A 27,627-nucleotide genomic window follows, 5' to 3' on the forward strand; every position below is an offset into this window, starting at 1 on the left:
GTGGGCGAGTGAGATCACAATAGTAGCCAAGTCGAAGAGAGCACTGTATACGAAACAGCTCCAATAGCCACCATTTCGGCCATGTGTACAAAACATGACTTCTGAGAGCATGATATTGGGACTGCTGGTATTGACACACTAAACAGGTAGTTGTGAACACTTTGACGCTTGTATACAAATAGCAGGGACGCAACAGATGAGATAATTACATTGAGGTTGGACCATACATTTGCTTCCACCGAAGCAGGTGGCTGGCCACAAAAACCACTGAACCACAGTAGAAGTGAGAGTGCGAAATGAGCGCACTCTCACAGCCTGGCAGTGAGTTAACCACGCATTCCTGTGTGTAAAGATCTCGGCATACTCTCTGCCCTTCACATTTTGACTTTTAACTCCCTAAATCTGCTCCGGTCATGCCTCTCCTCTAAACCAGCTGTAGCTGAAATGAAGTGATTTCATAGTTTGTCCACAGGTACTCTGGGGCCCTTTATGTGTGGTTCAATGCTGCCTGTGTTGCTGTTTTGTACCAGACAACGGAACCTGCTGCTAATTTACCAGATACTTCTTTCCCGCCTGTAGGCACATAGTTGAAATCATTCTCTCTGTGTTTTCGCATGCTGGTTGTTTTAAAAGGGCACACTGTTATCGGCGACCAGTGGCAATTGAGCTCACAAGCTAGCGTGAGCCTTAAAGAAACCCTCAAGGTAATCACCTAGCTTTCAAGTTAGTGTGAATGTCCTGCTTATGAGGGGAATTTTATCCAAAACACTTATCTTATCCAAAAAAAACTTGTTTTCATGTCAAATCATATTTTATAAGCCTGAGGGTCTAGGCAATGTGGGGTGTCTGTATCCCTGTGGAAAGTATCCCTGTGGAAAGTATCCCTGTGGAAAGTATCCCTGTGGAAAGTATCCCTGTGGCCTTAGCAGGATTTAAGATGTTTTCTCACTCTGAGAATGTGCTGATGCGACATTCTTTTTCTCTAGACATGAAAACCAACCGTCCTGGCTGGCTTAGAGCGTAATGGTCTGCATCCCAAATGCCACCATATCCCTATTTATTCCACCTTTACCGGAGCCCTAGTGAACGGCATAGGGAATAGGGTGCCATTTGGATTGCAGGCATGGTGTGTTTGGTGACCTCTCTCCAGAGACGCAGGGTATACAACAGACCAGAGCTCTAGACGCTCGGACGGAGGTGTCATGGCCGACTACCTGAGGGCTGTGACACTCGACAACGTTTGGTAAACATGGTCAACTAACGTAAGTGTAACGTAGTAATAACGGGATTTGGTGTTTTTGGGTCCACTCTTCCTCCAGATGCACAGAGAGGTGATGTATGCCAGCAGAGATGGCCAGCACCCCCCAATGCGACAGCTCTCCATGGGCCCCCCTCCACACCACCCCATGCAGGGCTCCCTGTCCCCACCCACGGCCCACTCCCTGCCACCCTCGCCCTCCCGGATCCCCTTCGGCCCACGCCCGGGGTCCATGCCAGGCACTGCCACCATGCCACGGGAGCGCATCTCCAACGCCACCCCTCCCGCACGATCCGTGTCCCCCTGCCCCAGCGCCATCCTGGAGAGGCGGGACGTCAAGCCCGACGAGGACCTGAGTGCTATGAGTCCCAGCCTATTGAGGGGTGGAGAGGGGCTGTACGCCGACCCATACTTGCTCCTCAACGAGGGGAGGATGGGCCACGGCCTTGCCCATGGAGGGCACCCTCCTGCTGGGGACATTGTGGATCATGGCAGCCTGGCTGGATACCACCGTGTCTCCATCCGCTCCACAGGCTCCTACAGCGGGCCCAGCCCCACCGAGGCCATGGAACAACCGTCACTCTACCGCCAGAAGTCCAGGAAGTACGGAGACAGCCAGCTGCCTACGCTGGGCTCCAAGACCCCACCCCCCTCACCCCACAGGATGGCAGAGGTGAGGATGATTGACATCCACGGGGCGCCACCCCCTCCCAGCGGCATTCCCCAAGAGCGCTCCTCGCCCATTCGCCAGTCCTTCAGGAAGGAGGAAGTGGTGAAAAGCAGAAGCAGCATGGCGTCTCCAGTTGTCCCGGACCTCCAGGGTGGTCACGGCCCTATCCCGCCAGCCAACGACCCCCAGACACGGTAAGCCAACCCTGGGGACCTGAGGTGTGGCTGGGGCTCAGTGAAAGGGTATGATACTGCATGGGGGCATAGATGAACTAACACTGCATCCTTGTACCACCCTAACAGTAACCGTGGGCTGCTCTGTTTTAATCTTAGCTCAGAATGTGTCTCATCATCACCACTGCAGGGCAGAGACATCTCCGTTTTCTGCCCTGTCTCACAGATACACACACACACACACACACACACTGCGTGTCTGGTCCGCCCTGTCAAGGTCATCACATTTAGCACAGTGGGCTATAACACTGTATTATGGTTATGAATATACTTATTGTCTTTTATCTAGATCAATTAGGGCCGTGTGTGTGACCAGCTCTGTTGATATGAATAGCTTATTCCTAGTCCTAAAATCTTGGAAGTGAAAGAGTTGAAGAGGGCTGGTTTACTTAGTGCTACATAGTTGACTCTGTAAACCAGGCCAATGCAGTAATGGAATAGCGCTTCAAGCCCCCTATCCAGACTGTATATCAATAACTCTCTGTCTGCATGCTCATGTACATCGTCTGTTGGCCCTGCACTCCGGCAGTCATCTCTGCGGCTATTTCAACTTGGCTTGTTCTGTTTCACTGAAGGACAGAACACACAAACACAGGAGAGAGCGTGAGGGACATACTCCAGCCATACAATCATTTGTGGTTTCATTGGAATGCATTAGACCGGATGGCTATGGGGGTGTGCTGCTCAGGAAAACCAAAGCAAATATTGGCCAGGTTGGATAAGACCTGGGCTTCCTGAAAGCCGAATCACGGGGAACAGATCACTAGGACCACCTGCATGGCACAAACACCATGCCTGTGTCCCAAGTGGCACCCTATTCCCTTTAAAGTGTACTACTTTTGACCAGGGCCCGCATAGGCAGGTAGCCTGGTGGTTAGGAGCGTTGGGCCAGTATCCAAAAGGTCACTGGTTTGAATACCCAAGCCGACTAGGTGAAAAATCGGTCAATGAGCAAGGCCCTTAACCCCAATTGCTCCCGTAAGTCACTCTGGATAAGACTGTCTGCTCAATGACTCAAATGTAACATACATTTGGGACGTTCCCATCTTAAATGGGTCTGGAAAAAAGGAGTAAAGGAAATTTCTGTGGAAAGGTACTTCATGTACAACAAACAGGGTAGTTTTGTTCACTTACTTTATACTCTATAACTACGGAGTGGCCTTCAAGCATGAGTTGTACTTACATGCACAAAGACTATTCCGTATAAGCACTGCTCTATAATGGCTATATAGGCACAAGAAACTTTTCTCTTTGGCTTTGCGTTTCAGTGCCCCAGGGAGACATAGCTAAGTGTCTGTTTCTCCTACAGTACATTGCCTGGGCGCAATATACAGCACTATCAGGATCACAGTCATTTCTCTTGTCCTCATCTAGCCCCATCCAGCGCTCTCACCTCCCCTCCCCTCCCGTGCCATTAGATATGTGATGACATGTGAAAAGACAGTGCTCCTCTATGTCTGAGCCTCACTGGTCAACAAGCAATCACCAAGCATAAGGATCCCTATTCAACCCTGTGCTTGGTTTTCTTCACATTGCTGGTCGTGCCAGAGTAATATGAGAATTGATGAGTTTGTCTTCTCGTTCTCGTCCAGGCGCCCGTCACCAGTGACACAGTCTATTGTTTTATCCACAATGTGCCCACTAAGGTCCAACTCATCTCAACTCATCTCAACCTCTGGGCTAAATCTACTAGACAGCCCTGTCTTGTATTCAGAAATTCAGACTAGCCCGCTCTTGTTTTTCTAGACTATTCCAGGCAGACTCCGGGAGGGCAAAACAGGAATTCTAAAGCGGTTGTATTTATTACACCGTATAAGCTGGGATATAACGTTTATTTTTGCCTGAATGAAGCCTTCACTACCTTAGCACAGTATTTTGACAGCTTGGAACACTTACTTTTGGCCAGATATTGCTTTAAAAGTGCATTTAACTGTTGTTTATATAGCAGAAGCCCATCTATTTGACAAATCAATTAAGTATTTATAAAAGTATTCATAAAATTAACTTCTATTCTCAATATCCAGTACATGACTTACTCCTTGTGTTTTTAATTTTATATCGCTAATTTGATTTCTAAGCAACCACGTCTGGCATGGAAACAATGCAGGTAGTATTTAGGAAGTAACTCCTAACTTAAAAAGTACTTCTAGCTTAAATGTCAAAAATGCCACCTCCCTAGTATGGCCCCATTTTTAAAAGCTTGATTTTCTGATGTTTCCTGCAGAGAGCGAATGAAGGCTATGGAGCAACAGATTGCCAGCTTGACTGGTCTTGTTCAGCATGCACTTTTAAAGTCCCCAAACACTAGTGGCACCAACGAGGCTCTCAGGTAAGCAAGAAGATGAAGAAGTGAGGCAGCTTGGGACATTGAGTTCTCCGAGATAAGCCCAGGCTGCCCCAGCCAAAGTGGAAAAAGATAATAGCAGATAAACTAGCTCTCACTTTTAGCCATCTGAGCCAGCCTAGGTAAACAGAACATTGTCAGGGGGAAATAGGGTGCACAAGGGGTCTGATATTATCTCCATTTATTCTCCAAAATGGCTGCCTCAATAGGTTGATTTTGCTGCAGTTGACCTTTGCATTTCAACCTAACTGTGGAGATCTTGTGCCAACTGTGTTTGCTCGAGTTTACAATTAACCATCTCAATGAATGCACGATGACTGGAATGAACATGGGATGACTTACTATGGGAACAGACTGCTCCTAACAGCCATCATGTTAACATGTCCCTCTATGTCAGTCTGCCCAACCATACTGTATGGCTGTCTGTACGTCTCTAATGCTTTCACTAATATGTATCAACCCTAACTCAAGGACAGTGCCCAGGTTTTTTTTATTGAATCTCTTATATCCTGATTCAACAGAATTCATAGGTCTCTTTCTCTCCCTCTGTGTGTGTGTGTGTGTGTGTGTGTGTGTGTGTGTGTGTGTGTAGCGAACGACCCATGAAGACATCAAGACAAGCGTCTCCGGGTCAGAGTGCACACAGTGCAGGTCAGGACCACTATTACCCTTCTGCATGTATCACATCACGAACTGCATCCCTATATAGTGCCCTACTTTCCACTTGAGCCCTATGGGCTTTCCTATGGGGCCTGGTAGAAAATGGTGCACTATATTAGGGAATAGGTTGGCAGTTGGGATGCAACCATGATCTACTTCACGATAGTTTTCTGTTGTAGATCCACGTTTTTCCCCATGATGCATTGCATAGACAAGTCTCTCATGTTAATGTCACTCAACAGTCTGCCATATGCTCTCCCCTACCGCTCCACAAAAACTGTCAGTGAGTCAGTCACAGCTACTTTACTCTTCGCCAACTCATATCCCCCCTCCAATCCTCACTTCTCATACAAAAACAGCAAACCTAATATGTGCCGTGGAAAAACAAGAGCGATGTATTATTTCTCGATCCCCGCCAAGATGATTCAATCTCGTCTGGCTAACAGTCTGTGCAGATGTGGGTTCGATAAAAGAAGTGCAATCTCGAGGGCGGCGGAAGGAAAACAGAGCAGTATTTATCTGTCTGCTGCTGAAGCAGTTCCTTACATCTTAGCGATACACTTCCTCTTCTTCTTACGCCACGCTGATACAATCTGCTGTTTCCCGTTGTGTGTGTGAGTGAATTTCAATCTCTGCAACACCAAAAAGACTGTTCATGTCTCACAGGATTTCCCTTCGTTTATCGTTCCCCCGCATCAAATACATGAAGAATTTACATATTTCTCTTGATTCCTCAGACTCTCTTGTTGTTGCTTCATAATCTCCATCACAAAAACACTCTCTGTCTCCAAACAGTGTGTGTGTCCTAAATGGCACCCTATTCCCTAAAAAGTGCACTACTTTTAACCAGAGCCCAATGGGCCGTTTGGTACGCAGACAGTAAAACACAGGAACTGCTTTCTTCCGAACCTGCACTTCAGGTCTGTGCCGCTGTCATCCACTATGAGAGGACTGTGGTGAATGTTGGAGGGGGATTACACAGTGACAATAGCAGTGTGTTCTTTAGCCCCACAGCAGGGCTGTACTATGTCTGTATCCCAAATGGCACCCTATTCCCTTTATAGTGCACTACTTTTGATGGGCCATGTCAGAAGTACTGCACTATATAGGGAATAGGGTGCCATTTGGGATGTAGCTCTACTCTGTTTGGAGGGAGCTTAGAGTGTGCTTTCTCTCTCTCTCTCTCTCTCTCTCTCTCTCTCTCTCTCTCTCTCTCTCTCTCATTCACAATATTCCACTCTTTTCATTGTTCTGACACTGGACAGGGACTTTTTCACTTCCGCTAAGGGACTTTAGTGGCTTGCAACACCGCATTGGAACTTAAAGTGCCACTCCCACAACAAGCGCCCGAGAGACACACGTTGACCTCGGTCAGTGTTCAAAGGTCGTACTACCACACTCTGAATGTGAGGAACAGCGTCCTTTTATTCAACGTGAGTTACCGTCAATGCAGGCTGCAGAGGGCACAGCATGTAAAGAGTAATTATCTTGTCAGTCTGACAGCCTCCGAGGCCAGAGGGCATGACTGGCGGTTGTTTTCGACGGCGGGCGAACCCGTCTCCTGTCTCCCATTTACTCACAGTGATTGAAATGATCTGCGTACCAAATGCCTCTCTCTTCCCAATACATCGGACTGTTTTTGACCAGAGCCCTTAAGTCCCTGGTCAAAAGTAATGCACTACATAGGGATTAGGGTGTAATTTGAAACGTAACCTCTGTGAGTCATTGGCCTGGCTAGCGCTCGCCTCACACATCTTCAAACACATTCCCCACGCTCACGTTGGGTCCTGATTCAATATCTCTAATGTTTAGTAATAAGGGCCTGTGCTTCCTGTGGCGTCTGCCCACAGAAGCACACGGCCGACCGCCAAACTCACCATGTCTACATCCCAAATGGCACCCTATTCCCTAATATACCTGCTTCCCTTATGGGCCCTGGTCAAAAGTAGTGCACTACATAGAGAGTAGCAATGGTATTTGGGACGTAGACAGACATAAGGCAGAAGGTGAAAAGGAGGAGAGAAAACATTACTCCCTCCATTCAATCGCAGAGGAGGAGAGGAATTACATTTTAACGTGCCTGTGCACTTTTGACTGTGTGGTATTTCCTTTTCAGTTAATGAGGGAGTCATGTATTTCCTCAAGTCTGCAGTGTTGCTCAAGTTTCCGTCACATTGTGAAAGAGATGTATGTACTTGTGGATGCATACAGCATAGCCTACATGATGAATAATTCAATGATATGGCTTTAGATGCATTTTCACATACCGGTTATTGTTTTGATTCCGTTGTTCTAAATCAGTTTTCATAAATCTGGATAGAGGGCTCATCTTTATGGAAAGTGAGCCGTCTATCCAACTCTATTTTCTTTGCAGTTTTGTTATCACCGTTGTACAACTGACTAGCTCGTAGGGTTTTTTAAATGTGGCTATTTGATTTGATGTCGTTCAGGAGGTTCCCCTATCCTAGCACCCAAAAGTGCCGCACTCCCCTCTGAGAGTGGCTCCACCCCTGCACTACCAGGCTCTGCCCCCTTTCAGGCCAACCTGTTCCAGTTCAAGAAGAACGTCTCGGACCTTCGGCTGCAGCTCCATCAGATGAGACAGCTGCAGGTAACAGCCGTGATGCTCTATCTAGGAGTGGGATTAAGTTTCTCCTAGACGCTGATCGTGGGTCCATTTTGCATTTTTCCCACTAAAGGTTAAGGTTCAAATCAAATCAAATCAAATTTTATTAGTCACATACACATGGTTAGCAGATGTTAATGCGAGTGTAGCGAAATGCTTGTGCTTCTAGTTCCGACAATGCAGTAATAACCAACAGTAATCTAACCTAACAATTCCACACTACTACCTTACACACACACACAAGTGTAAAGGGATAAAGAATATGTACATAAAGATATATGAATGAGTGGTGGTACAGAACGGCATGGCAGATGCAGTAGATGGTATAGAGTACGGTATATACGTATGAGATGAGTACTGTAGGGTATGTAAACATAAAGTGGCATAGTTTAAAGTGGCTAGTGGTACATGTATTGCATAAAGATGGCAAGATGCAGTAGATGATATAGAGTACAGTATATACATATGAGATGGGTAATGTAGGGTATGTAAACATTGTATTAAGTGGCATTGCTTAAAGTGGCTAGTGGTACATTTTTACATAATTTCCATCAATTCCCATTTTTAAAGTGGCTGGAGTTGAGTCAGTATGTTGGCAGCGGCCGCTAAATGTTAGTGGTGGCTGTTTAACAGTCTGATGGCCTTGAGATAGAAGCTGTTTTTCAGTCTCTCGGTCCCTGCTTTGATGCACCTGTACTGACCTCGCCTTCTGGATGATAGCGGGGTGAACAGGCAGTGGCTTGGGTGGTTGTTGTCCTTGATGATCTTTATGGCCTTCCTGTGACATCGGGTGGTGTAGGTGTCCTGGAGGGCAGGTAGTTTGCCCCTGGTGATGCGTTCTGCAGACCTCACTACCCTCTGGAGAGCCTTACGGTTGTGGGCGGAGCAGTTGCCGTACCAGGCGGTGATACAGCCCGACAGGATGCTCTCGATTGTGCATCTGTAGAAGTTTGTGAGTGCTTTTGGTGACAAGCCGAATTTCTTCAGCCTCCTGAGGTTGAAGAGGCGCTGCTGCGCCTTCTTCACAACGCTGTCTGTGTGGGTGGACCAATTCAGTTTGTCCGTGATGTGTACACCGAGGAACTTAAAACTTTCCACCTTCTCCACTACTGACCCGTCGATGTGGATAGGGGGGTGCTCCCTCTGCTGTTTCCTGAAGTCCACAATCATCTCCTTTGTTTTGTTGACGTTGAGTATGAGGTTATTTTCCTGACACCACACTCCGAGGGCCCTCACCTCCTCCCTGTAGGCCGTCTCGTCGTTGTTGGTGATCAAGCCTACCACTGTAGTGTCATCCGCAAACTTGATGATTGAGTTGGAGGCGTGCATGGCCACGCAGTCGTGGGTGAACAGGGAGTACAGGAGAGGGCTCAGAACGCACCCTTGTGGGGCCCCAGTGTTGAGGATCAGCGGGGTGGAGATGTTGTTACCTACCCTCACCACCTGGGGGCGGCCCGTCAGGAAGTCCAGGACCCAGTTGCACAGGGCGGGGTCGAGACCCAGGGTCTCGAGCTTGATGACGAGTTTGGAGGGTACTATGGTGTTAAATGCTGAGCTGTAATCGATGAACAGCATTCTCACATGGGTATTCCTCTTGTCCAGATGGGTTAGGGCAGTGTGCAGTGTGGTTGCGATTGCGTCGTCTGTGGACCTATTGGGTCGGTAAGCAAATTGGAGTGGGTCTAGGGTGTCCGGTAGGGTGGAGGTGATATGGTCCTTGACTAGTCTCTCAAAGCACTTCATGATGACGGAAGTGAGTGCTACGGGGCGGTAGTCGTTTAGCTCAGTTACCTTAGCTTTCTTGGGAACAGGAACAATGGTGGCCCTCTTGAAGCATGTGGGAACAGCAGACTGGGATAAGGATTGATTGAATATGTCCGTAAACACACAGGTTAGGATTGGAATAGGGGAAGCTAATCCTAGATCTGTACCTAGGGTAAACTTCACTCTGGAGCCCAAATCTACTTTTATTGGCTATCAATTGGATATCAGCTGTCAATCAGCTGTCAATCCACCCCCTCTATCTGGATTGGTTAAGAAACAGAACTCTTTCTTTCTCATTAATCAATGGAAGGGAATTATGCCACCAGATACAATCAAAAAATGGTGTTCGCTCCTTGAGATATTTATGCGTGTGTGTGTGTGTGTGTGTGTGCGCGTGTGTGTATATTCATGTGTATGTGTGTGTTACCTAGCTCCAGAACCAGGAGGCTCTATGTGTGCAGCTGAAGCGGGCTGAGCAGGAGATCAGCGTGAAGCTGGTGGAGGCAATGAAACGTCTGGAAGCCCCAGTCCAGAGACAGAGAGACCTGGTGGAGGAGGACAGACACAAGTACCTGGGCTTGGAGGAGAGGGTATTCAACCAGCTAGGGTAAGGGGGAAGGGGCGGGTCAACAACAAACACATCAACCACTAGAACCCCATTTCCTGACTACCACACGAGAGCTTTATCATTTTTTACTGGGTAATATTAAGTAGTGCAGATACTATACTCTAAAACAAAAAAGTGCTCGTTAGCACAAAAAAGTGTAATGTTGTCCCTGTGGAACCCAAAGGGGTTTGAATTAGTGTTTTTGCCATAGTACTACACAGCTGATTCAAAGTATCAACTCATCATCAAGCTTTGATGATTTGAATCAGGTGTGTACTGCTAAAGCAAAAACAAAAAGGTGCACCTCTTTTGGTCGCCAGGACCAGGATTGAGAAGCACTGCTGTAGGAGAACCCTTTCTTTGCCTGTGGAGAACCTTTTTATATCGGTTATTTGAATAACCCTTTGTATACCCATTTGTCTGGTTCTTCATTACACTGTTCCAATCAGAGAGTTCTTCATTACACTGTAAAAAATGTACCGTCTACTGGTTGCAGTGAAAATACGGTAAATATACAAAAAGTTACTTTATTTTTTAGAGCTGGAATAAGGTATTATTGTTGTAAGGGACAGTATGATGCTGATTACTTAGGAGTCAACCTCACTTGGGATTTGGACTCTTCTTTACAGTAATGTAATGTTAAAGCAAAGTTTATTTGAAATTTACGGTAACATACTGTATTTTGTTTACAGCAACTTACAGGTAACTGGCTGCCGGTAAGATACCATAAAAACAAGTTACGGGTTTTACAGTGTAGTGAATACAACCCAGGTGTTATTGGCAACTGCAAGTACACACCCTCCAAATTACCCACAGGTTTGAACAGGCAGGCCATGTCTGTCTCTCATTGGAGCCCAGCAGTCACTGAACAATAAGACCAGGCAGCCTGGGCAGGCAATTATTCACAGCATTCTCTTAATTTAATTCACTCATCGCAGCTTGCCAAATTGGGAACATTAATTTAATCCTTTTAATTCCGTTGTTTAACAGGCAAGGTCAGAGTGCTGCCTGGGTAGACAGTGGTAAACATATTCCCTGATCTACATCACGATAGGAGCGTTGCCTGGACATTGGTCTTCTGGGGAATCAGACATGCGCTGGGCGTTAAGCGCTGGATGTGTTTTCCTTGGTGCTTTGCCAGGTCTTACTCAGCAAAGGCCTGCAGTAGTGTTTTAAATAAGGCTAGCTAATGAGCTCTGTTTGGCTGAAGGGGGACTGTGGTGTGAAAAGACGCAGCATTCTTCTCCGGAGAGAAAACCCAATTTAACATGACCTGGGAGAGTGAGTCTGGGACTCCTAATAAAAAAACAATACTCTGGGAAGAAATGAGGTGACAAACGACCAAGGTTCAAATAGGACTGTTTATCGTTGTTAGCATTACTGTAACAAGGCCCTTTAAATCTAAGGGGCTGTAACATGAGGATGCTGCTAACATGGTGGATTTCAACGGAAGTGGAGGTGTTGTGTTTTGCGTTCCTTTTCGCAAATGTCAGCAGTCCTATAGGGTTTTCCGTAGTTCTGAACACATGCTTTTCCTGCATTCCCATTCCTTGGCTCGAAACCGACTGGCCATAGGGTGGCTCATGCAAAAGCCAGATGGGCTGGTCCATCTTTAGCCCACTGGGCCGGTCTCAAGTGGGGATTTTTTTACAGAATGATCATTATTTGGCTAATAATGGAGGCCTCAAGGGGGGAAATGTCCTGTTTGGGGGGCCCATTGTGTGTGTGTGTGGGGGGGGGGGTATATTTCTGGTCCCAGTCTGCCCCTGGTCGTTCCTATTTATTTCCAGTCCGTTCCGTTCACCAGTCATCATGAGCCTGCCAAGGAGTCTAGATCTTAACCAGCTGTCAGCACTCAGCCGGTGATTCTACTACCCTTGAGCAATAGAGAAAGATGAGAGAGAGTATGAGTGCCCATTAAGCTTCCTCAAATAGATGATCCCTGGGATATCTTGCATGTTTGTCGAGCCATCTTTAGAAGTGCATTTTAATGCAGCAACGTTTCATCGACTCACATTATAGACATTACTTTCTAAAGTCCTGTATAGTTCTTTTAAGAAGAAAGAGATGCTTTTCCCTCCCCCCCGCCGGCTCTTCAGTTGAATTTTTCCATAGTCATCATCAAGAGGCTCTTCACATAAGAAGAACTCTCTTTTGACAGCAGCTGTACAAAAAAAACGTACTCTTCTCAAGGGAATCCGGTCACAAAGAATCTAAATGTTTTGTTCTCATGCAGTTCAGAGCGCCACACAATGCTATCATCTACCCCAACACGTTTCCTCTTGGAGTTGACTGCTCAGAATACAGAGTACAGTGTTCTCAAAACAATAGGGACTCTAGGTAAGAAAGTTGTTGCACAAATAAGCCCAGATTTCCATGTGTACACAGTTGAGGTTTCGGGAAGTAACCCAATCCAGTCGGAGCGGACTCACATAGAGGAAGTGCAGTGTGGTCTGACTGAGAAAGTCCGCTTTGGTCATTAAGGTTAAAGACTTTGGTCATTAAGGTTAAAGGGCTGACGTCCCTACGACCCACATGGTTTTTAGAATATGAACATTGTTGGATTTCATCTGTTTGCCCTCTCACTTTTTTCAGTTGTCGTCCAGCTCAAACTAGAGCTCGCTGGGTGCCAATAAGGTTAAATGAGTATTGTCTGCCCTCTAGTGTTGGTGTGTAGTCAGTGTTTCAGGTGACACATCAAGCATGCAATCTCAAGTCTACTATAGTGATATGTTAGCATCACCATGTATGTCAGGGATTTGATGATGCCGTCTTATCTCATTTGGTAGCTGTGGAGATGAAATTAGGATAATGATTGATTTGGGCTTTTCCAGATGCTCAAAGCGCTTACATAGTAAGATGGAAATTCGCCTCATCCACCACCAATGGGTGACAACCATTTGGGTGATGCACGGCAACCAGTTGTGCCACAAACCTCACCACACATCAGCTAGTATAGTGGAGAGGTGAGGAGTGATATACCAATTAGGAGTGGTGTTTTGAATGTTCTCTCTGTCTCGCTGTCTCTGTGTGTGTGTGTGTGTGTAGGGAACTGGAGCATTATGTGGACACTCTGAAGAGGGAGAGCAGCTCGGCGGGGGCTCACAGAGCTGTGACACTGAAGCATGTGGAAGAGGGGGCTGTTAGCCTCAGGAGAGTGGGAGAATCTCTGGCAGGACTCAGAGGTAAGACTTGCCCGTACAGTGTAGTCTACTTTAAAAAAGACACAATATCTCAGATGATGTGCATCGCCATGGATTCCATAGGTTTCCAAGTGCTATGGTTTTCAGTTACGGGTAAAGTAAGATAATATAATTTCTAACTGAATAAGACAATACTACAACTAGAAAAAGGTGCATTTTCTTTGTTGAATAGCAGTCGCGTTCTGCTAAAGCAGCACGTTAATAAAGTTGTCCTCCAATGAAGGGTGGTGGAGAATTAAAACATCTCTATATTTTTCTAGTATTTATCTTTTTTTCACGTTTTCTCAGGGGAGTTCCCGCCGCTGCAGACCAGGATGCGTTCGGTGCTGAGGGTGGAGGTGGAGGCAGTTAAGTTCCTCAAAGAGGAGCCCCACAAACTGGACAGCATGCTGAAGAGAGTCAAGAGCCTCACGGAGACACTCAGCGGCCTGAGGAGGTACAGGAACCAGGGAGGGAGGGAGGGAGGGAGGGAGGGGTGGTGATGGGCGGAGGTGGCGTCCAACTTGATTTAGCTCTCCACTGAACCGATAAGTGAATTAATTTGGGCGCAACGCAACTCCCTGCAGCATCCCATTTCAATATAAATATAAACGTCATCAATTTTACCCAGGGAGCACCACACTGCACCACGCGGCCAAACTCATCTACATTACCTCGTCCCCTTAGTGCGCTTCTCTCCCCGCACGTCAGAGATGATTACACCCACTTTGGTGTTGGATTTGGGCCAAATACACTTTGTGAGGTTTATACTATTTTCAGGCTAGACAAGCCAGGGTGGTAAAGTAGTTCTATCAAACTCCAAAGTTCCTTATGCACTGTCCTGTGTTATGAGGTTAGGAGATTTGAAGCATTCGTTCATGGCAGCATGGCATATGTCATCATAGGTATGTTTTACCTTAGTGGGATACCAATTGTTGCAGTTTGGATAAACTAGTCCCAAACTTCCCAAACTTTCTCCAAATTCTAGGGGGAAAATCCACTTGGAAATCCTGGTTGGAATATTCCAGGAGTGAACACACAATCCATAATCCTGCTACCAGGATTTTGGGAAAGTAACCTTAATATTAAGTCTATCCTGCCCTCTCTGCCCTACAGATGTGCTACAACCCCTATAGAGAGCAGCCCAGCCACCACCGCCATGGTGGACCCCGACCCCCCAGCGGAGCCTCCAGCCTCCCCCTCGGCCCTGCCCGAGCCCCAGAGCTCCTCCATCAGGTCTGAGGTGGTCATGCCCTCCTGCACCATGGTCATCCACCACGTCCAGAGCTCTCCGGTCCACATTCAGCAGTCCCAGCAGTCTGCAGCCCTGCTGGTCCAGCCCAGTCCCCCCATAACCCCCACCCACAGCCAGGGCCGGGACTCCCCCAGCTCAGCCAAGGGCTCCACAGGCACCGCCTCGTCCTCCAACTCCAACCCCTCCAGCCAGGGGGGAAGCCCTGCCCAGCAGAAGAAGACCCCTGCTGCCACTGCTGCTGCCAACCAAGAGCTGCCCACCCAGGCTCCGGTCAATAACGGCAGCAATGGTACAGGGAACTTCTTCATCGAGGAGATTCACACCAAGAGCAGCAAGAGCAAAAACAGGGCCATGTCTATAAAGGTAAGCCCTATGGAAGTTCTAGTGCGTTTCAGTCTTCAATCTATCATCTATGACATCTCATATCAGATTTCCCATAAGGGTTATTGAAAGCACTGTCTGTTTCTCTTCCCTCCACTCCTCTCTCTCTCTCAATCTTCCCTCCTCTCTCTTGCCCTCCACAGGCAGCAGAGAAGGAGTGGGAGGAGCGGAGGCAGAACATGGGCCACTATGATGGGAGGGAGTTTGAGAGGATCCTGGATGAGGCCCAGGCCAACATGATGAAGGGCATCCCCTGTCTGGAGGTGCCGAGCGAGGGGGAGGCCTCTACAGTGACCCCTGCTGCCCTGGAGGACCAAGTGGATTCCCCCAAGCCTGTGGCGCCAATCACAGGTAGGGAGGGTTCTTTTATGAAACTACCTGGACACACTCAACATATTTCACTACTATAAAAATACTTGTGGACATCTTTTTTTTATGCAAGCACATAATTGTTCTTCAGGAAAATGACCCTTTGTAATTTTCATGTAGGCCTTATTGTTGAACTTACATGTGTGTTTGTCTATTACAGAAGAGACTCCGCCTGAGCCCAGCTCAGAGATACCAGCAATAGCCAAGCCTGCGTGTCCTGAGAAACTCCCCAAGCCGGTACTAGAGAAGCCCACCACCAAGCCCACCGCCCCTTCAGACAAAGTGGGCAAAGTCAGCTTGGAGGCCAGCAAGTCGCCTCCCCCTCCTCCACCCAGAAAAACCTTCTCCAGCTCTGGAATGACCACCACTAGGTCTGGAGAGGTGGTCTACACCAGCAGGAATGAGTCTGCCTCGGGACAGGTCAGTCTGCCATGTAGACCTAGCCAGACCTGACCTATAAGCGACATGGGGAGAGGGGACAGTTTAAGGACAGTTTTATCAAGCAACTTGAAAGCAATATCATTTATATACCTTGGAATGGGCAATGTTGATCTGTTGATCTGACTCTTGTGGTAAATAACAGTGATGCTAGTATTTGAGTCATATTAAATGTAGCTATTAACCCGCGTCCCCCATTCCCATCTAAACCAGGAGGAAGAGGAGGCTGAGGTCCCAGCTGCCCAGCGCAAACCCACCAAGATCCCCCCAGAGACCACGGCCTCCACCCCTGCCCCCGTTGCTGCCTCAGCCATCCACGAGGAGGAGGAGGACGACGAGGGGGACAAAATCATGGCAGAGCTCCAGGTAAGACCCATACATCCAACAGCTGCTGTACATTTACTCCCACACACACATACTTCATACTGTACTATACGATACTATATTGATCAAATAGGACCACCGGGAAATATATCCACATCCACACTAATGACTGTATCTCTCCTTCACTATGGGAGTGGGTCCTCTATCCCTTCCTTTCCTGGTGGTTGGGTTACCTTCACTTGGCAGAGGATGGACGCAGTACTTTACAAAATCAGAATTAGCCATGGTCTTACCCCTAGAAAGTTTAACCATTCGGCCACCACAGCACTAGGTTAATAGAATACAAGCAGTATCAAACCAGCACCAGGCTCAGTGACTTTAGGAGAAGCATTTTCTCCACTTAACTGCCGGGTACTCTACAGTCGTGGCCAAATGTTTTGAGAATGACAGAAATATTAATTTTCACAAAGTCTGCTGCCTCAGTTTGTATGATGGCAATTTGCATATGCTACAGAATGTTATGAAGAGTGATCAGATGAATTGCAATTAATTGCAAAGTCCCTCTTTGCCATGCAAATGAACTGAATCCCCCCAAAAATATTTCCACTGCTTTTCAGCCCTGCCACAAAAGGACCAGCTGACACCATGTCAGATTGATTGAGTTCAAATAACAGACTGGAAGCTTCAAAAGGAATGCTTCCTCTGTCAACCAAGGTTACCTGGAAGGAAACATCTTGATCATCAAGAACTTCAAGGAGAGCGGTTCAAATGTTGTGAAGAAGGCTTCAGGGCGCCCAAGAAAATCCAGCAAGTGCCAGGACCGTCTCCTAAAGTTGATTCAGCTGCGGGATCGCGGCACCAACAGTACAAAGCTTGCTCAGGAATGGCAGCAGGCAGGTGTGAGTGCATCTGCACGCACAGTGAGGCGAAGACATTTGGAGGATGGCCTGGTGTCAAGAAGGGCAGCAAAGAAGCCACTTCTCTCCAGGAAAAACATCAGGGACAGACTGATATTCTGCAAAAGGTACAGGGATTGGACTGATGAGGACTGGGGTAAAGTCATTTTCACTGATGAATCCCCTTTCCGATTGTTTGGGGCATCCGGAAAAAAGCTTGTCCGGAGAAGACAAGGTGAGCGCTACCATCAGTCCTGTGTCATAACAACAGTAAAGCATCCTGAGACCATTCATGTTCCTGAGCATACTGAGACCATTGCTTCTCAGCCAAGGGAGTGGGCTCACTCACAATTTTGCCTAAGAACATAGCCATGAATAAAGAATGGTACCAACACATCCTCAGAGAGCAACTTCTCCCAACCATCCAGGAACAGTTTGGTGATGAACAATGCCTTTACCAGCATGATGGAGCACCTTGCCATAAGGCAAAAGTGATAACTAAGTGGCTCGGGGAACAAAACATCGATATTTTGGGTCCATGGCCAGGAAACTCCCCAGAACTTAATCCCATTGAGAACTTGTGGTCAATCCTCAAGAGGTGGGTGGACAAACAAAAACCCACAAATTCTGACAAACTCCAAGCATTGATTAAGCAAGAATGGGCTGCCATCAGTCAGGATGTGGCCCAGAAGTTAATTGACAGCATGCCAGGGCGGATTGCAGAGGTCTTGAAAAAGAAAGGTCAACACTGCAAATATTGACTATTTGCATCAACTTCATGTAATTGTCAATAAAAGCCTTTGACACTTATGAAATGCTTGTAATTATACTTCAGTATTCCATAGTAACATCTGACAAAAATATCTAAAGACACTGAAACAGCAAACTTTGTGAAAATTAATATTTGTGTCATTCTCAAAACTTTTGGCCACGACTGTAGGTGCTTCTAATAGACTATCACTTCACAAATGGCAGGTATAGTTAGGCTCTCACCCTCAGGGCCCTAAACCCTAATCCCCTAACATATCTTCACTCCCCAGGTGTTCCAGAAGTTCACAGTTAAGGATGTAGGGGTGAAAAGTAGTGTGCTAGAGACACACCCTACTCGAGTTGAGCCCCAGATCAGAGAGCTAAGACCCGGGGCCTTATTGCCCCTCAAAGAGAAAAAGGTAAAGGACGTGGTGCCATTTAGCCGTCCGCCTAACTGCCTGCTTCTGCCCACTGTGTGACGCCAGCTAACAATTGATGGCTGTACCTTAACCACCTCTGTGCCTTTCACAACTCCCTGCTTCTGCCTCCATCAAGAGATCTGTACTGTAACAACTCCACTACCCAAGATCCTTTCTGATTCTGACTTATTCTCTTTTTCCCTTTTTGATTTCAATGGAACTCATGCCTTGGACTTTCTCTCTGACTAAGTCTGCAGAAAATGTCTGGAAAAGTGTATTGTGTGTATCCAACAAATGAATGGTGTCCTGTTGCTACTGATGTTTGATTGCGTTATGTTTGTCTTGCTTGATCCAATCAATAAACTAATCCTTTATCTTGCATCCAGACCTAATCGAATGGTCTTGTCTGTTTCTTGGGAATAACTGCCCTTTATTCAAATAATAATTTGCTTATCGACTTTGCTATAGGAAAGTACTTTGATTGGCTATTTGAGGGGAACAAGGTTTTATTACTTGTTACCTAGGTCACAGACTTGTTTTTGCAGACTTGGTTTACTTTAGGTCACTGGGACCAATTTCTTTACTGGACTTATTTCTTGGGAATGATACCTTACTATATCTCTGAATCTCTATATAACTTTAACTCTTATCTTCTAATTCATTTTAATACCCAAACAGATGCCTAATGTGGTTGTTGTCCACAGGAGAACAGGGAACTACAGTGCATGCGTCCCATATGGCACCCTATTCCCCTACTTTTGACCCGAGCCATATTGGCCCTGTTGAAAAGTACACTCTTAGAAAATAAGTTGCTTTCTAGAACCTAAAAGGGTTCTTCGGCTGTCCCCATAGGAGAATCATTTAAAAAACTATTTTTGATTCCAGGTAGAACCCTATTTGTTTCCATGCACTGTAGAACCCTTTTCCCAGAGGGTTCTACATGGAACCCAAAAGAGTTCTACCTGGAACCAAAAAGGGTTCTACCTGGGACCAAAAAGGGTTCTACCTGGGACAGCTGGAGAACTCTTTTTAGAACCCTTTTTTTCTAAGAGGGCATGTAGTGCACTACAAAGGGAATAGGGTGCCATTTGAGATGCACCCTTTATCTCATGCTCCTCTCTAACTCGCTCAGAAACCACGTCACAAGATATTGTACATGGACTGTATGAGAGATCCAGTTATTCTGAGGGTCAGATATGATCTTTTCCTGGTAAAAACAATGTTCAGCTCAAACACCAGCAATGCATTGGTCATGTTATTCCTACATGCACATTTTCAGTCATACATCGTTGCATTCCACTCACCAAATGGGAATGATTGATTTAAACATTCTCTTAAACCAACAACAAAGTTGAGAGAGAATATATAAAAACGTGATGCAACACTGAACGTAGTATGTTAGCTAGTCTGTTGGTAGAATGGGTGTCAGTCTATACCTCAGATTAGAGTATTAGTTTGGTAACTAACAATTTGGCATTGTTAGGTCATTTTTTAAACTTTTAAATCAATGATATATAGACTGCTTTGTTGTTGTTTTGAATCCCAGATTGTCCCTTTAAAGGTCTTTACATAATAGCAATAACATACCATAACTATTCACTTGTGCCTGCATGTATGATCCTATAAGGTATCTAATATGTTATAAGCACGTATCTTGAAACTCAATCAAAATATGCCTTATAGGAGGGTTGTTGTCCAATGCTGTGTTGCATAGTAGAGGGAATAAATGTTAGAATTCACCCATAGAGTGCAATTGCACAATAATGCTGTCCCTTCACGAACTGTCCTAGCAGAGCTCTGAGAACACTCGTGAGGACAAAGATCCCAACGTGGATGAAAACGGGAACACCACCCCTCTTCGTCAGAGCCCTGGGGTACGAATACCATATTTTCACCGCTAACACTTCATAGTCAAAATCTCAGGGCATTTACTATGCTAACATTAATCTTGACATCCAAAGTTCCAAACGTGCCTTGAAATGTTTACAAATGTCATGTTGTATGGTTATATGGGCCTTATGAAGTCATACTGTATGGTTATATGGGCTTTATGAAGTCATGTTGTATGGTTATATGGGTCTTATGAAGGCATGTTGTATGGTTATATGGGCTTTATGAAGTCATGTTGTATGGTTATATGGGTCATACGAAGTCATGTTGTATGGTTATATGGGCTTTATGAAGGCATGTTGTATGGTTATATGGGTCATACGAAGTCATGTTGTATGGTTATATGGGTCATACGAAGTCATGTTGTATGGTTATATGGGTCATACGAAGTAATGTTGTATGGTTATATGGGTCATACGAAGTCATGTTGTATGGTTATATGAGCCGTATAAAGTCATGTTGTAAGGTTATATGGGCTTTATGAAGGCATGTTGTATGGTTATGTGGGCCTTACGAAGTCATGTTGTATGGTTATATGAGCCGTATAAAGTCATGTTGTAAGGTTATATGGGATTTATGAAGGCATGTTGTATGGTTATTTGGGCTTTATGAAGTAATGTTGTATGGTTATATTGGCTTTATGAAGGCATGTTGTATGGTTATATGAGCCGTATGAAATCATGTTGTATGGTTATATGGGCTTTATGAAGGCATGTTGTATGGTTATATGAGCCGTATGAAATCATGTTGTATGGTTATATGGGCTTTATGAAGGCATGTTGTATGGTTATATGAGCCGTATGAAATCATGTTGTATGGTTATATGAGCCGTATAAAGTCATGTTGTAAGGTTATATGGGCTTTATGAAGGCATGTTGTATGGTTATGTGAGCCGTATGAAATCATGTTGTATGGTTATATGGGCTTTATGAAGGCATGTTGTATGGTTATATGAGCCGTATGAAATCATGTTGTATGGTTATATGGGCTTTATGAAGGCATGTTGTATGGTTATATGAGCCGTATGAAATCATGTTGTATGGTTATATGAGCCGTATAAAGTCATGTTGTATGGTTATATGAGCCGTATAAAGTCATGTTGTAAGGTTATATGGGCCTTACGAAGGCATGTTGTATGGTTATTTGGGTCATACGAAGTCATGTTGTATGGTTATATGAGCCGTATAAAGTCATGTTGTAAGGTTATATGGGCCTTACGAAGGCATGTTGTATGGTTATATGGGTCATACGAAGTCATGTTGTATGGTTATATGAGCCGTATAAAGTCATGTTGTAAGGTTATTTGGGCTTTATGAAGTAATGTTGTATGGTTATTTGGGCTTTATGAAGTAATGTTGTATGGTTATATTGGCTTTATGAAGGCATGTTGTATGGTTATATGAGCCGTATGAAATCATGTTGTATGGTTATATGGGCTTTATGAAGGCATGTTGTATGGTTATATGAGCCGTATGAAATCATGTTGTATGGTTATGTGGGCCTTACGAAGGCATGTTGTATGGTTATATGAGCCGTATGAAATCATGTTGTATGGTTATATGGGCCTTACGAAGGCATGTTGTATGGTTATGTGGGCCTTACGAAGGCATGTTGTATGGTTATGTGGGCCGTATGAAATCATGTTGTATGGTTATGTGGGCCTTACGAAGGCATGTTGTATGGTTATGTGGGCCTTATGAAGGCATGTTGTATGGTTATGTGGGCCTTACGAAGGCATGTTGTATGGTTATGTGGGCCTTACGAAGGCATGTTGTATGGTTATGTGGGCCTTACGAAGGCATGTTGTATGGTTATGTGGGCCTTACGAAGGCATGTTGTATGGTTATGTGGGCCTTACAAAGGCATGTTATATGGGCCGTATGAAGGCCAAACGCGTGCCTTACATGTCATGATATATTTTCTCTTATTGATAGGCTTGTCATGTGTTGTAGTTTTTAACATGTACTCTCTCATCCTTCCTTTGCTATTTGCAGGTCATATACTACGTAACTGGGCAGATCTCCAAAGAGCAGCCACCACCCCTGGCCCCAGTGGAGGAGGCTCCTGAATGCAGAGACAACCCAACACTGTCCCCCTCACAGGTGTCAAATGTGAATGCTAATGACAATTCTCCAAGCCAGCAGCCACAGCAGCCGCAACCGAAACCCCAGCAGTTAGGGCCACCTATATCTCCCAAGCCTCTGTTCTTGAATTTCCCCAGCCCTCTGTCTCAGAAACAGGTGGTGAGATCAGAGTCGTTGAAGACCAGCCCAGGAGTGGTAGAAGGGGTTCTGGAAAGCCCAAGGGCCAACACTGTAGATAAGCCTCAGATAAGCACAGTCAAGAGACTTGAGACTCCAGTCTCCTCAGTCGTCCAGGAGTCTAGCATTTCACTTAGTAAGAGTGTTGTGTTGCCCGCTGCATTGCCTAAAGTCTCTCCACCAATCACCATGACAGAGGCTCTTAAGGCGGTGGTGGTGTCTCCCACAGAGAAGGCCCTTAGTGAGGCCACCAATCAACCCAGAGATCAGCCCAGACCCAAGTATGAGGAAGTGGAAGAGGAGGCCTTTCTGAGCCCTGACCTCCCTGGTGAGGAAGGCCCTCCGCCCCCAGACAACATCGCCTTCATGATCACCAACACCAAGGTCCAGGCCCTGTCCTGTGGGGAATACCAGGAGCTGGTCAATGCCAAACGGGGCATCCAGACTGTGACTGTGGGGGGGGGGCCTGGGAACCGGGACATGACCCACACCACCCCGGGCGGCGACGGCGGCAGCTCGGTGGGGTCGCAGGACGACAGCTTCAACAACAAGAAGCCGGTCATCATCATCTTTGACGAGCCCATGGACATCCGCTCGGCCTACAAGCGCCTGTCCACGGTGTTTGAGTGTGAGGAGGAGCTGGAGAGCATGCTGGCCGCGGAGCGCATAGACGAGGAGGACGAGGAGTTGGAGGAGACATGGGGGAGCAGCGGCGGACTGCAGGTAAAGGTCGGGCCCGAGGGGGGAGAGAGGGCGGCTGGTCCCACGGCCTTCAAGGCCCCCAGCGGCGCTCTTTGCTCTTCCAGTAGTAGCTTGTCGCACTCTTCCTCCTCGTCTGCAGAGCTCGCCGAGTTGTCCAGCGACGGCAAGCCAGACGGGAAGAAGAAGTTCAAGTTCAAGTTTCCCAAGAAGCAGCTGGCCGCTCTGTCGCAAGCCATCCGCACAGGCACCAAGACAGGCAAGAAGACGCTGCAGGTGGTGGTGTACGAGGACGAGGAGGAGTCGGACGGCACGGTCCGACAGCACAAGGAGGCCAAGAGGTTTGAGATCCAAAGCCGCTCCAAACAATCTGTTCTTCCAGCAGACATGTCACCCAAGGCTCAGCCTCCAGCTGTAGTAAGGCGGGAGCATTCAGATTCCCAAGGCAGGACGGACGAGATCCGGAAAAGCACCTACAAGACCCTGGACAGCCTGGAGGAGACCATCAAGCAGCTAGAGACCACCATCAGTGAGATGGGCCCCGCAAGGCCCCACCAGGAGGAACCAGTGAGGAGTGCAGCCATCGTGGAGCCCCATGCTGGGTGTGTCTCGAGTGGGGAGAGTGGAGGCCTGAAGAGGTCCTTATCACTCCCTTCTAAGAGTTCACTCCCCAAGGTCCCCCAGCCCAATAAGGCCTCCTCTCTGAGGAAGAAGACCAAACCTCAGCTCCTCCCCAGGCCAGCCGCCCTCCCCACCGCCACCATCACCCCCAGCCAACAGGTCTCTTTCTAAGCTCTTGTCGGTCTGGAGGCTTTGGGTCCCCTTTTTACTCCTCCCTTCACTCCATCCTAACCACTTGGTTTACAAACCAACCACTCATTAATCACTTCCCAGGTGTTTTGGAAATGACAGAGCCCTTCTCTGTTGCTTTCTCCCTCCATGGTCCAATATTATTGGGGAGTGGCATTTTCAGTGGGTCCCGTCCCCTGTCTCTCATATCTCTACTTCGATTGGCTGCTCAAACTCTAACCGGGGTTTCAGCGAGTGGCAGACTTTTAATCAGACAATGACACTCAATGTTGATTACACTTTTGGTTTCTTGAATCTGTTGTCCTTGGACTGCATTAACTGTAGGCTTGTACGTTTTGGTATAGGCTATTACGGTACAGGCGGTGCATGTGCTCTTACTGGTGTTCAGTTTTTAACGGTTAGTGGTAATCTTGAACGAACAGGTTTGTGACCTGTCATTGCCTTGCTTCTATCAGTTTGTCATACCTCCAATATGGTGCTCTGTTTTTTTCTTTCTTTTATTTTCTTTCTTGTTTTGTTTCGTTTGGATCCTCTTGCAGAACGCAACCAGTGTCGCTTCCCCAACTAGTCGGATGCCAGTGCCCATGTCTGCGAAGTCCAGGCAGTCGCCAGGGACTACTACTGACAAAGCAGGAAAACAGCAAAAGCTACAGGACAGCGCTCAGAGGCAGTTCCGACAGGTAGTTTTACTTTAGGGCCTTACCAGGGACCATAGGGACTAGAGGGGACAAACGTGTATAGTGAACAGGGTATAGAAAACGAGAGACCTGTGTTAAGGGAAAAAATACAAAAACAACCAAAGCTGTGAGAGTTCAAGTGTTTTTAAAAAAAATGGGATTGAGGTGGCCATTTTGACTTCTGTTTGTGTTCTCTCAATCTGCTCTGACTGAAAGGCATGTTTGACTCTTGACTGTTACCCTTATAACATCACCGTATGCTTCTGCATGGTCCACACTGCTCATGGCGGCTTTTGCTGTGTTGGTTACGAGAAAAAAAGAGAAAAAGAAAAGAGAAAGAAAAATAGTGCATCCTGTCATCGACTGAGTTTTCCATCACATCCCCAGTTTCCATCACAGCTGAGTTCCTAAACAGTGTTGCCAACCAACCTCAGGATGCTTTACTAAACCAATATTTCTGATTGGCCACACTCCCTCCTACCCACAACGCACCTCTATTAAACCCGAACAGTCTACCTGATACGCTCATTTATTTTCCCAATGCACAGCTACTAAACCACACTTTAATACCCCTCCCTTCTAGCCTGCTGGAACTAGCCTGATCGCTGAGTTCACCATTATATTCCACTTAAACAGAATGGTGAATGCAGCAATCAGGCTGGTTCCACCAGGCTGCCTCCGGCGCTTCTCTGAAGGGTGCTCTTCTACCACCCATCTCTCCCCCTTGCACTTGCAGTACCAGTCAGTGGAATATTCACCCTTACTTCTCCAGTTATGCACTTTTATCTTTCTTACCCTTAAAAATATGCCCTCTTTTATCTAACATACTCCTCTTTCCTCCCCAACCAAGATGTATCTCTGGTTTTTCCCCTCAGTTTTTGTCTCCACCTCTCAGAAAGCTTGACAATCACTCTTAACACACAGGCATCACCAGGCAGTGCCCCCTCCCCCATCTCAAACTTCCTTCATCCCTCCTTCCATCCTTTCAATCTTTTCTTTCTCCTTTTTAATTAACAGTGTGTTTCTCAGTTACCTCAAGTAACCCAGTAAAAATAGATACTGTAGCTAGTTTGAGCCTTTTTGTGTGTCTTTTAGTTCTTAGTAGCAATGTTTGTTTTTGGGATTGTTTCTTGTCTATAACTTTAGTTAAGTCAATGTTGTCTTGCCTTTTTTTTTATTACATTTGTTACTTTAATAACCAGTTCCCATTTTGACAACCAGTCTTTGTTCTGGCATCTCTGTTTGCAGGCTAACGGAAGCGCTAAAAGAGCAGGGGAGGGTCATAAAACTACTTCCCCTACTATACCTGCCTCTAAAATTCCTGCTTTTTATCCTAGCTCTGCTAAAGGCAGCTCCTCCCAGTCTGCTCCAAACTCAGATGCTACTAACCCTATTAACCTTTTCCCCTCTTCCAACTCCTCCTCTTCCTCCCCCCACACCACCAAGTCCTCCATCCCGTCCCCTTACGCCCCCCGCCACCCTGGCTCAGCCCTCCCTACCTCCTCCCACACCCCCGCCCTCTCTAACGGTTCCTCCCACAAACTCCCCAAGCCCTCTCACACAGGTAAAGCTCTCTCGTTCTCCTCGCAGAGTCAAAACGGCCGAGCACCCTCCTCTTCCTTCTCCTCCTCCTCCCCCTCCCCTCTGTCGCCCACCCCGTTGGGCACGGGTGTGAAGAGCATCCGCACCATACACACCCCCAGCTTCACCAGCTACAGGCCCCAGAATGGCAGCAGCGGCAAATCCTGCATCCCAACCACCACAGCAGCCAAGGACTCCACTTAGTACAGTAGCCCTGTTTGGGTTACTGCTCTCTCTCTCTCTCTCCCCCTCTTAGGAGCTAGATTTATTCTGTTGTTTATTGGTTTGTATTTTGTTGTAAAAAGGGTAATGGATGCACTTCCCCAACCATTCATATTTCAATTTGATTTGTCACTGGCATTCTCACACTGATGCTTTGACTTCGTTTTAAGTTGCATTTTCCTTTGGCTGATGCTTTGAACTTGAATCCTGGATTTTAAAAAGGTGTACTGAGGAGTACTGAGGAAATTATTTTAAAGATGAAAAAAAAAAGATTTTTCTGACTAAGAAAATACAGTTGATGTACAATCACTATTACCGTGTAAAAAAAAATGTTTTATTTTTGAAAACCAGAGACTGGATAACCATAGTATATCGTCATCTTACACTATTTCTTGTGTTCTCATTCAGCATAGCCCTTGTAAATGCCTTTTATGAATGTATACTGTAAGTATACAGACGTTTAAAGTGGAATTGCGTTGACTTGACTTCTATTTTGCTAAGAATATTTTCTCATATAGTTATCCATGCACTGCCAATGTATTTTTAGGAGATTTATGAGGTATGACAGTTATTTCTGTAGTTATTGTGCCTACTTGCCAAAGTTGTGTCATTTCCTGACTGTATTACTGTAATCATGACATACCAAGTGGAAACTCTACACATACACTCAAGGTGTGATGGCTGAGGTCTTTACCTTCAATAGCTTGACTGGAGTTCTATGTTTCCTAAGTTAATGTTTATCGATGTCTAAATGTATACAGTACTAAAAACAAAAGAAATTCACAAACTGTTCTAGCAAAGTGTACATAAATGCTTCTATTAAGAACTTTAGTAGTTTTGTTAACATACCAAAGTTTCTTTGTATGCATGCCTTTAAGATACTTTAGGAGAGGGATTCGTGTTAAAAGAAGAATTATGTTTGCACAGATAGATTTTGTAAATATTTGGTTTGCTCTCATTTTTGTAAAGCTTTAAACCATACTACATAAAAAGCAATGTGGTAAAGAATTGTGTTGGAATAAAAATAATAAAGGTCTGCATGCTTGTAATGCATTTAAGTTCTAGTCACGTTTAGTTCCTGTTCTGCTCTCAACTCTGTACACAGTTTCAACCATGTACCAAGCAGATTTGAACTCTGTATTAACTGATGCATTACATTTACTTGACCAGGAGGTGTCAGTGAGTGTCCAGGCCACATAATGGCTGCGTTCCAGGCTGACTAAGTTGCAGATGCAAGCCTGATCTCAAAACCCCTGCAACGGTGTTTATCGTATGCCACGTCTGCAATGTGGTCAGTCTGGAAAGTGACCA

The 27,627-nt window shown here is 46.1% G+C and overlaps 1 protein-coding gene across 12 annotated transcripts in view; it reads left to right on the forward strand.

Annotated features, from left to right (window-relative positions):
- The window catches only part of LOC139583554 (sickle tail protein homolog), a 181,484-nt gene extending 154,104 nt beyond the window's left edge, over nucleotides 1-27,380 (forward strand). For 6 of the 12 annotated variants that reach the window (XM_071414758.1, XM_071414760.1, XM_071414766.1 and 3 more), the window contains 16 exons: nucleotides 1,320-2,122; nucleotides 4,386-4,490; nucleotides 5,098-5,156; nucleotides 7,616-7,776; nucleotides 9,987-10,162; nucleotides 13,211-13,347; nucleotides 13,654-13,801; nucleotides 14,461-14,962; nucleotides 15,124-15,331; nucleotides 15,510-15,769; nucleotides 16,001-16,153; nucleotides 18,048-18,176; nucleotides 19,967-20,050; nucleotides 22,061-23,806; nucleotides 24,376-24,516; nucleotides 25,762-27,380. In XM_071414758.1, the coding sequence (XP_071270859.1) occupies nucleotides 1,320-2,122; nucleotides 4,386-4,490; nucleotides 5,098-5,156; nucleotides 7,616-7,776; nucleotides 9,987-10,162; nucleotides 13,211-13,347; nucleotides 13,654-13,801; nucleotides 14,461-14,962; nucleotides 15,124-15,331; nucleotides 15,510-15,769; nucleotides 16,001-16,153; nucleotides 18,048-18,176; nucleotides 19,967-20,050; nucleotides 22,061-23,806; nucleotides 24,376-24,516; nucleotides 25,762-26,298 (5,349 nt within the window). In that variant the 3' untranslated portion in view covers nucleotides 26,299-27,380. The remainder of the gene's footprint in view (nucleotides 1-1,319; nucleotides 2,123-4,385; nucleotides 4,491-5,097; nucleotides 5,157-7,615; nucleotides 7,777-9,986; nucleotides 10,163-13,210; nucleotides 13,348-13,653; nucleotides 13,802-14,460; nucleotides 14,963-15,123; nucleotides 15,332-15,509; nucleotides 15,770-16,000; nucleotides 16,154-18,047; nucleotides 18,177-19,966; nucleotides 20,051-22,060; nucleotides 23,807-24,375; nucleotides 24,517-25,761) is intronic. The other 6 variants (XM_071414759.1, XM_071414769.1, XM_071414770.1 and 3 more) reach the window with 6 other exon arrangements.
- The last annotated feature ends 247 nt before the right edge of the window (nucleotides 27,381-27,627 follow it).

Source organism: Salvelinus alpinus, chromosome 8, assembly GCF_045679555.1.
Source record: "Salvelinus alpinus chromosome 8, SLU_Salpinus.1, whole genome shotgun sequence".
Lineage (NCBI taxonomy): Eukaryota > Metazoa > Chordata > Actinopteri > Salmoniformes > Salmonidae > Salvelinus > Salvelinus alpinus.